Genomic DNA, 11,042 nt, shown 5'->3' with positions numbered 1-11,042 from the left:
AAAGAAAAGCAGACACGCTGGAGGGAAAGAGGAAAGAAGGCAAGCAGGCAGGAAGGAGGCAGAAGGAAGGAGGGAAGGATGGAACTGGAAGGGAGGCAGGGAAGGAGGGAGGGAGAAAGGAAGGATAGGAGGATAGGGAAAGAGGAAAGAAGGCAGGCAGGCAGAAGGGAGGGAGGTGCAAGGAAGGAAGGAAGCATAGATAAGCAGGAGGGAAAGAAGGCAGGCAGGCAGGAGGAAAGAGGAAGGAGGGAACTGTAAGGGAGGCAGGAAGGAAGGGAAGGAGGAAGGGAGGGTGGAAGGAAGGATATACAAGTAAGAGGGAAAGAGGAAAGAAAGCATCTGAATGTACTAAACACGAGTCTTCAGGGAAAAGATGCTTCAAAGTTCTTTATTTGAAATTTAAATTTTTTTCCTGAAATTTCCCTCTTAAAATGAAGGTGCGTGTTATACGCCTGTGCGTGTTATACGCCGATAAATACGGTATGTATGATTGTAGATACGTAACTGCATAAATGCACTAAAATTTAAATCAAATTAAATGTGTTCAAAAATACAAAGTCTCTATTTGTAATGACACATATATCTCTTAAACCTTTATCACTCAGGAAACCCAAAAACAAAATAAAGTTATTTTACATTCTATAATACCACCACCTATTTGATTTTTACTTGTAAGGATTCATGAAAGTTTTTTTCAAAACCTGGTAGCTGTTCACTGTTGATTTTTCCACAATAAAGTGAAGTACCGTAGTAAGTAGTAGTAGTAGTAGTAGTAGTAGTAGTAGTAGTAGTAGTAGTAGTAATTGATTCTTCCACAATTATCTGAAGTAGTAAGAATACTGCCTTTTTATAATTAGTCTGAAGATTGCAATTTTTATTAGGAACAATAAGAAGTAGCATAAGTGAAATAAACTAGATGTAGTAACTGCCACAAATTAAGTGCTCGTCTTTTTTATAATTTTACAATTGTCTTGTATTCTTACAAGTATGTTTGTTATATGTAAATAGCTAAATGAATAAGGGTTGTACATAACAAATAACAAATTTCAAAAGATTTTATGGAGAAAAGTAACATTATTTCATAAATTCCCCTGAAAACACTCTATTAAATTTAGCACTGTTATAACCTTTTCACGCATATACTGATTTAAGTAACAATCATTTTAATGATGTTGCTGTCTTAGCAGAAAATTCTATCAAAAATAAAAAATGCTTTGTTTGTGCAACCCTGAGATTAAACTGTGAAGGGTATTTAACTAAGACTTAAAATTAAGTCTTTGGCAAAAGAATCTCTTGCAAACTTAACAGATTCATCACACTTCTGTATTCTTCTATCCCAAAGGGGGGGGAGGAAAGCTACAAGCAGTCAAGATGACAATATTACATCTGCAATTAGTTTATGCTTCTCATTTATACTTGATTCTTCCTGGCTATTCCCACCCATCCTCTATATCAGTACTTTGCAGAAGTTGACAGGAAAGTAGAAGTATCTTCTCACCTTCCCTCCCTTCTCATGTAGAAAATAATCTGCCAAAGTAATTTTTCAAATTGTAAATTTGGGGGCAAGAATCAAGCCAACAATTACCAGCAGCAAATTTCTATGATCAGTAGTCACAATTATCTCGTAGTAGGAAAGCATGGATTTTTTTAAAAAGGCAAATAAATTACTGAATGCTTTGAGTGCTCTCCTGCTGTATTTTCCAAGGCCCACATACTTTTCTCCCTCGTTTTGCAAAACAGAACAGTCAGTATTTTTGAGGCTCAATCAAGGCAAGTTCCTTGGACACATAAAATTCCTGCAGTTCTTCTTGCTCGTATTTTATGCGTGGTCTTTCTATATGGGTCCCAGGCTCTATCGCATTCTGGCCAACAATCTTTAGATTGACAAACTTGATTTTCCATGTATTATCCCTAAATGGGCAGCGTATGAGGCCAAAGATTTGTTCAAAGATTCCCAAACAACAAGTACTTCTATGAACTGTGCCAGCTACGGCTACCACAACTAATCCATATCGTGAAACGGTACACTTCAGGCCACCTGCGTTCAAGTTGGGATTCAGAAAGAGGTATTCTTCTTTCACTAATGACAGCAAGCGAAGGCTCACCAATTCTGCACCTGAGTACTCTTCCATGTTTTGTTCCAAAGTGTTGTAACAAAATTTTAGCGTTACATCAGCCCAAAAATGTTGTGGTCCCCATTCTTGTTGTGGTTCTCCAATCAATGGGTTCTGAGAGTTTAGCATTCTAAAATACCACTGACAAAATTCTTCTGCCAGATTGTGACACTCTTTGTTGTCATCTTGATCTCCTCGTGTTCTTCCATCTTCTTGTTGCTGAAAAATAAGAAACATGAAGTAGAATAGGATAATCACTTTTACTTTATAAAATAACAAAAAATAATTAAAAAGATCCTTAAAAATTCAGAGAAAGTGGAATGAAATGGTGACAGGAAAACGGTCCTTGCTTTGAAACGGTATTTATGAATGTATATGATTTATTTATGGACTAACTAAGGGCCTGAATAACAATTTACTTGGAGCCATTTTATAAAACAAATGGAGGATTTATGTTTCTTTTTATAATTTGTTTCTATTCTATGTTCTATTTAGTGTGATGCACTGCAAATTACTTCATAAAACATTTCAAACATGTTTGTTCAAAACTGGTTAAGGATAATTGTGAAAGATCTCATAGAATGTTTGCTACCCATCCACTATTACTTATATTACATAAAACGTGATAAAACTACTTGTCAGTTTTTTCAAATTAATTCTATCATAGAAATCAATGTTTATGACTTCTGACAAAAAAAAAAATAGAAAATAGAAGCTTGGAAAGCAACTTAAAGATTCTACTTTAAAAACCCTTTCAAATAATTATATTGAGTATTTTCCAGTTGGTATCAGAATTAATTTAATCTTTTAATACTCAACATGACTCTCCTAGAAAAAGCGGTGATTTTAATAAGGCAAAATGCAGTTTTTCATACCTAAACCTGGTGAGTTATAACTGAGGAAACAAACATTTTCTACTTCTTTCAAATTAATAAGGCCACAATAAAATATATTATGAAATATATCTCTAAAATATATAGATAGGTTGTTAAGATTCAGCACCTTTTTAACATCATTTGAAAAATCTTATTCAATTATGAAAATTTAGAATTAAGTAAGAGAACCTTGGGTGAATTTTGTGTAGGGTATGTGAATGATTAATTGAAGAATATTGTGAGCTATATATTCTTATTTATTTGAAGACCCTGAATATTTTTATTTTTAATCTGTTAATTGCTAATAGTGACATTTTATAGTGTTTGTGTGTGTATGTAATATATCAAGACATGCCACATAGGGCTTTAAAAGTCAATATCAAGGCAGGAAAAGAATGTGTTTCATCTTTTCAGAATTACATATAAGATATACAACTTTATATATCAATCCTCTTTGTTCTGTAGTTGAAAAGATAGTTATTAGAAACTAATAAAACAAGCAGGTACATTTGAATTCTATTTAAGTAGGATACAATAATAAAAATAAAATGAGTGAACAATTTCATTTATTTGTCATATTTACATGGCTGTCCATCTCACAAACAATTGACTTTGGATGGCATACAACAAAACTGAAAATAACATACACTAATATTATCAAAAACTATACAAATGCAAATTAAAATCATAAAAGTTATATAACTAAAACAATTTTTTTAAAAAGATTAAATGGAGAACAGATGCTAATTACACTGAAGTCATCATCATATTTTGCTAGTCCCCTAGGGTCCTCATGCCCAATGACACAATCAGGTCATAAGCGACTTCAGGAATATTAAAAAAGATGAAGCTAGTGTCACTTCAGTGTGAAGGATGTTCCATGAAGCTCGCCAGCTGATGGTAGCCACATGATGACCTTTCTGGTTGATCTAGTAGGATAAGTAGATGTATTGGAGAGATAGCCCCTCAGATAATGTGATCCCATTCTATGTGTAGAGCTTTAAAAGTCAAAAACAGCACCTTGAATTGGATTCAGAATCAGACTAGTAACCAATGGAGCTCATGGAGCAGAAACGTAACATGTCTTCTTCTGAAACCACGCATAACTATCCATTGAAATGTGTTTGAATATGAGTAGCTCAGGTTGGTAGTTAGGCTGTTGGTTTGAACTCTGAGTTTGGCAATTTGGTTGCAAATGTTTCATCAATTCAAAATATACTGACAATGTCTCCTCAAATGGTGGCAAAATGTTTGCAACCAAATTGCCAAGCTCGGAGCTCAAACCAATAACTACCCATTATAGATATTCTTCAGGAGAAACGCCATGTTGCTACTGAAGAAAAATATAAAGCATAGTACAGTAGTCCAACCACGAGATAATTATGAGATGAACAAAGCTACTTGATCTAGGAATGGGAACAACTGATGCACAATAAAGTTGAATAAAGGCTCTCCTAGCCATGACCCATAGTTGCTACAGTCATTGTAAGACTAAGGAAACTCCCAGGGTTTGGGCGAGGCAGTGCAACCACATCAAGCACCAAATATAGCATAATTCTAGAACTGGTGACCCCAAATCCAAACCCATACAGATTTGCCAGGGTTCAGTTGAAGCCTGTTATTGCCCATCAAGACCCTCATAGTCTCTAGGCAGCAGAAGAAGACAGCCACAAAATTGCCTAGTTCGCCAAAGCCGGAGGTGTATAATTAGATATCATCAGCACTGATAATCTCACTCCTGGGCAATAGATCATCTCACCCAGCAGCACTCCACACAGTAAGGGCTTCTTCCCTATCACCAACTGGAATTGCTCCCTAGGAAAATATGCAAATGCACAACACCACACCACCTATTCCCAATCCAAAAGGCTATCATGGTTGATGGCATTGAAAACAACCAGAAAATCAAGCAGAGTAAGGATGGATGCAAAACTCATCCTGCTCATGCTAGAGATCGTTCAATAATGCAACCAATGCCATTTGAATCTTGTATCTGGGTCTGAATTCTGATAGAACTGGATCGATAATCCAATTTATCTAGGGCCTTCTGAAATTCTCCAATACAATCAGGTCCAGCAAAGGCTTCCTGAGCAGGGAGAAAACCATAGCCTTTTAAAGAGATAATGGAACAATCCGCTCAATCAAATGATCACTTGAACCCACTTACACAAAATCTTCCAGACCCCTTAACCAGCCAAGAGGGGCATAGATCTAAAGAGCTGGTGGCTGAGCTCAGCTAATCCTAAGGACTATGTACACTTAATCAGCTCATTAGGCTCATTAGGCTCAAATAGTTCCCAGATAACTAGGAAAGATTCCTGCCCAGGTATCTTGTCATACTTGCAACAAGGCCAGCATTCAACTCTCAGCACATTCAGGTGTGTAATAAGACATTGAGCAAATTCTTCTGCATGAGGAAGGCATGTTGTAATTCAAAAGAGCAGGATGGTTATCAGGGACACAATGTGTGGGAAAGTATTGATGCTTTGCTGCTTAGCATCACAATGTAGGTCTTACTAGCAGCTCTAACCTGCGTCAGGTTCATCCCTATAAAATGCCAGAAACACGTTAGATGTCTCTTCTTTCATTTCAACCCCCTTAACTCCTCCATGAACTACAGTGAGTGCCAGGATCCACAAGACATTAGAGGTTGCATTCCTGCAATCAGATCAAGACATCAATTGCCCTCTTATTCCAAGTGGTGGCCATGTCTTCAGATGGATCATGCAGCAGAGCAGCAGAAACCCACAGATACCTCTGAAACCCATCAAGGTCCATCAGTTGCCAGGCATAGACTAATATAATGGGTCTAACTTCCTTGCAGTGGATGACAGTGTCAGAGAATCCCATGGTAATCAGGGTGTGATATTGCCATGACAAGGGACACCAAAAGCTTCCTCAATTTCAGATCACGTAGTAACTGCTCCAACAGGAATACCAGATCCATGTGTGACCACTGTCCAGTGTCAGACTCTGGATGTTCTTTTGGCTGTCCTGGTGGCTATGAACTCTTGGATCACCTGAGACCCGACTCCCATGGAAGGCAGATTGAAGTCTCCCAAGACCTCTCTGCCAACTGAGAGATGCCAATGAACTCCAGCAATGAATAAAAAAGAAATCATAAATTTTCTTTGAAAATCACTGAACAGCAGTTTAAGTGTATTATTGTTTCAATAATTAAATATAATTATAAAAATATTTTTGGCATTTCCTAATATTATTTATGTACCTCACCTGTATACTAAGATTAGTATATGTTTGCTCTGGAGCACAGACTTTCAGCTCTTCACACCAGTACTCCTTTGCACGATAAACAAGCTGGTGTTTTTCAGAAGAAGGTGGCACTATAACTCCTTTCATTGCCAAGTACTTGAATATTATCTCTCGAAATACTTTCTTTCTTTTCAACAGCTCTTCAGTACTTTGACTGTACAGCAAGATGACATTTATGGCTTCTATAAACAAATTCAGAAATAGATATATTACCTAAAGTTAATTTTATTGCAAAACACAACTAGCAATTTGATTGTAAATCTAAAATTCTGAAAATATATTTCTGAATTCTAAATATGTAACATAAAGATGGCACTTTTGCTGCTGAAGCTGCTCCAAGAATTTTTGGGAAAAGATAGCAAAAGACATAGCACAGAAAAAGCCATTCTATAAAGATCTGTTAAACATAATTATTCGTAATTGTGGATTAAAGAATCAACTTCCTGTGATTTTTGCTGAAAATGTAGAACTTTTTCACTCACTGAAAAATAAAAAAATCCTGTAATCAAGTCTCATCATCCCTAGTGAAAAAAGCAATATGTTACCCATGGCCAGTGGTGGGCAACCTTTTTTTTCAACTGAGCCAAATCTCGCCAAAACCACGATTGAAATTTATTTTGAGAGCCACATTTTTAAAACCGAAAATACATAGGATGGTACACTGTTTTTAGTTTCAATAAACTCTGGCATTTGAAGCACGCAAGTCTTAAAGCTGTCAAGTTACAAGATCCTTGCATCCCTAACCCTTTAGGAAAAAAACCCCAAGGGGTCTTCAAACCTGACAGCTTTAAGACTTGTGGACTTCAACTCCCAGAATTCCTCCTCCAATCATGTTGGCTCAGGAACTCTGGCATTGAAGCATGCAAGTCTTAAAGCTGTCAAGTTGCAAGACCCTCGCACCCCCAACCCTTTAGAAAAAAAAACCCAGGGTCTTCAAACCTGACAGCTTGAAGACTTGTGGACTTCAACTCCCAGAATTCTGAGAATTGAAGTCCACCAAGGGCATCAATCATATTAGCCCAGGGATCTGCAAAATTGGCTCTTAAGACTGGTGGACTTCAACTCCCAGAATTCTGAGAATTGAAGTCCACCAGTCTTAAAACAGCCAACTTTGCAGACCTCTGTGTTAGCCCAAAGCCTGGCGCTGGGCGGGCCTTGCTCCCCCATTGGTGGAGCCCCAAGAAGCGAGGAGGGAGAAAAAGAGACAGAGGCCAAGGAGCTTCCCCCCCGCCCCCTCAGAGCAAAAATCTAACCGGGGAGCCGGGCGGGCAGTAGCAAATTAGCCGATCACGCCGCGTGGGCAGTAGCAAATTAACCGATCACGCGGCGTGATCGGCTAATTTGCTACTGCCCGCCCGGCTCCCGGGTTAGATTTTTGCTGGGAGGAGGCGGGGGGAAGCTCCTTAGCCTCCGTTTCTTTTTCTGCCTCCTCGCTTCTCGTCCCCGCCCGACTTCAGGATCCTCCCTAATCATTGTGGGTCAAAAAGAAAAAAGGGAAAGGGGCGCTTGTTTTGAAGTGCCCGAGAGGAGAGAGGGGAGCAGGCGCCCCGCACACAGAAGAGCCGCATTAAAATGTGTAAAGAGCCGCATGTGGCTTGCGAGCCGCGGCTTGCCGACCACTGCCCATGCCTATGAAATGCCCCACAAGTAAAAGAACTAGTCAATAAGAAACAAAACTGCCACTCATAATCCATAATTCTGTAGCTCATTTTTTTGTCTGTCTAGAAAAACTCTTGATTGGATCTTTTGGAAACCACTTGCAATCAATGCATCAATATTGGCTTAGAATGGGCAATGGTGTGACACAAACAAAGCAACTTCCTATATTATGCTTTGTAATAAAACTTAATTTAAAAAGATATACAGTCATATAATTACTTTTTAGAAAAGGGCTGGATCAAGGTATATATTTCATTAAAATAATTAGTTAAGAATTACACATTACTCTGAATCCTTGTCAGCAATTTATACTTATGATTCTTTGTTATAGCATATTATCATTTTCTCAACCTTCTAAAAATTGAAGTTTTCCTGTAGCAAGACAATCATATTTACTGTTTTGAACATAAGCTTATTACTCATTTGGCTATATTTTGAAATATAGACCAATAGTACACATCGTTAATATGAGAAGATCATTTTAAGAAGCTTTATTTTGGCTGTAAAGATAGAATGGAAAGTGAATATTTCTGCTTCGTCTGGCAATCAGAAGAAAATTGAATAAAACTGGTGCATTTTTAATTATAAAAATAAACACATTAAAATAGAATTTAGAAGGTTCTCAGAGATTGCAAGATCATGAACACCACTAACTTTAATATTGTTCAAATACTTAAATTATTATTTACCTACAAGTTAAGGCAACTCTTAACATATACTGTAATGTGCTGTAGATGTGCTACTATTACTTATATGAAAGCTGTATGAAATCATCAGCCAAGTAACAATAGATCCAGCATATGATTTTATCATAATGGTTTGCTCTATATCTGGGGCATATTGCTTTCCCATTGATCTATAAATACTATCTGAACAAAGAAATTGTTTTATATTGACATAATGCACTAATTTTGTCTGCTAATATATTTAATTAGTAAAATATTTTGTCAGAAGACTATAAGAAAAAAACAGATTACAAACAAATGTACAGCTAATGTTTTCTTTGACAGTTTTTTCACGTTGTACCAGGATGGGGAAACTACTGCAATTTTAGTTGCAATAGTTCTCCATGTAAGATTTTTTATTGAAACACCTTATTTTTAAAAGGAAAAACCTGCCCTAGCATAATGATAAATTGCCTTCACATTCTGGAAATTCCTATCACGACGCTTTTACAACTCTTTTCACACTGAGAAGATGAACATTGTTTTGAAAAATGTTACTTTTAAAACATGTTTGAAAAAGGTATGGGCATTTTGTTCCTGTAACCAAAACACAATACTAGGAAAGAGTGCTTCAAAAATATAGAGAATCATAGGTATTCTCTGGCTAACCTTAACCATAACAGCCAGAAATTATATCCGATAAAATATTTGTTCCACATCATGTGCCACCATCAGCCTTTCTTCAAAGAGGTTTAAAGAAAAGCGAGTATCGTTGATGAATAGAAGTCACAGGGCCTGGCGCCAGTTTTCAAGCTATTTTCAAACGAAGTTATCTGTTAATAAGGCGATTTCTATGGCAAAACGCCTGTGCCACGCCAGTAGGCGGGGGGGGGGGGGGGGAAACCTCACTGTATGAATTCAGCTGAAGGATGTCGCAGGGCCAAAATACTTCTGGCACAGCTGAAGAAGAACCCCTTATTTAGACTGTAGGAGGGGTAAGGAAACAAATATCTCATTCTGATAAGTGGTCACAAGGAAGCACCAGGCTGGAATTAATGAACCTCAAGCCAAGAAGTATTTTCCAGCAGAGGCCTCCTTCAAACTCTCATCAGGATACCGGGTCCTTCTAGCCCCTTAATATACCTTGGCGGTTGCTGGGCTGCACGAGGCGGCTGGTCACCGTGTCCGCTAGAGCCAGCAGGTCGTCGGTCTGGAGCAGTTCCAACAGCTCCCGGCAGCCGTCCCGCTCGCGCTCGGTCATCCCCGCCCCAGCCGAAGCCATATTGTTGGGGGGGGAGGAGCGTTGCTTCTTCGAGCGCGAGACGGGAAGCCCAGACCAGCAGCGCGCAGCTGGAGCGGCTGCCTGAAACCTTGACAACCTAGCCACGCAGGGCGGAACAACGCCACTTCCGCCTGTTATGTCTTACGCCTCCTCCTCCTCCCCCCCCCGCCCCTCCAATCCTTCCGCGCTTTAGTAAATCGACCAATCTACACGGGGAGCGCGGGTGAAAACTGTCCGGCTTGGAACAGAAGCAGGCTTTGTAGTTCCGTCGCTTGGATTGGATGCTCTATTATTAATCTTCGTGGAGGTTTTTTTTTTTAATTAATTTCAGTACTTCAACTATTCGGTAAGATATATGGTCCTTTGAAACCAGCTCTGGTTCTGCAAGACAAAACTTTTCTGTATCTTGTGCTTTCGTTTTACAATTCGTTTTTTTTTCCGAATAAATGTACGTAGCTGTTTGTTGTAAGCTTTGTCTAAGTTTTGTTTTGGTACTAAACTCCAAATATTAACCTATAAAACGTACGTGCCCGCGCGCGTTTATTTCTCTCCACTCTTTTAAAGAAGCTCTTCTATACAGCTATTTTATTTGACCACAACTTATTTGTACATTATTCTTCGAGAACCATGTCAAATGTGACGATATTAAGACATATCACGATATCATAATTGGTTCATTAAAAAAACAAGAGAATATCTCTATTAAGATATTTCCAAGTTAAATTTCCATTTTCCAAAGTCATACCAAAAACAAAATTGTTAACCAACATACATTTCCCCAAATACATGAATGTAACAAAAGGAACTAAATGGCTACTTCGCACACGTTTTGAATATATATAATATCCCAAATATGAGTTACAATGTAAGGCTAACGTTTTTAACAAAAGGAATTTCAGGACACAAAGTGGAAAACAAAATAAGATTCTTTCATTGCAAATTAATCTTGTGAATGAGTCAGTTTAGTGCAGTAGTTAAGGCATCAGAGTAGAAACTGGGAGACTGCAGGTCATGGGCCAGTCACTTTCTCACAGCCATGGGAAGGAGGAAAAGGCAAACCACTTCTGAGAAAAAAAAACATGCAAAAAAAAGTGATGGGACTTCGAGGCTCTTGAAAACTGGGCACGATTGAACAGAAGAATATAAAAATCTTGTTAATAATTCACAAGAAGGA

At 38.1% G+C, this 11,042-nt stretch overlaps 1 protein-coding gene across 1 annotated transcript; it reads right to left on the bottom strand.

Annotated features, from left to right (window-relative positions):
* Positions 1-238: 238 nt before the first annotated feature.
* LOC309392268 (uncharacterized protein C3orf38 homolog) lies at positions 239-10,008 on the bottom strand. The gene is made up of 3 exons (XM_081953325.1): positions 9,730-10,008; positions 6,224-6,444; positions 239-2,333 (listed from the first exon to the last, which is right to left on the bottom strand). The coding sequence occupies exons 1-3, from the start codon at positions 9,866-9,868 to the stop codon at positions 1,746-1,748; spliced, it is 948 nt and encodes a 315-aa protein (XP_081809451.1). The 5' UTR covers positions 9,869-10,008; the 3' UTR covers positions 239-1,745.
* Between the last annotated feature and the right edge of the window lie 1,034 nt (positions 10,009-11,042).

Source organism: Natrix helvetica (assembly GCF_964273705.1).
Source record: "Natrix helvetica genome assembly, chromosome: 4".
Classification (NCBI taxonomy): Eukaryota; Metazoa; Chordata; class Lepidosauria; order Squamata; family Natricidae; genus Natrix; species Natrix helvetica.
This window is presented reverse-complemented; position numbering and strand designations above follow the sequence as displayed.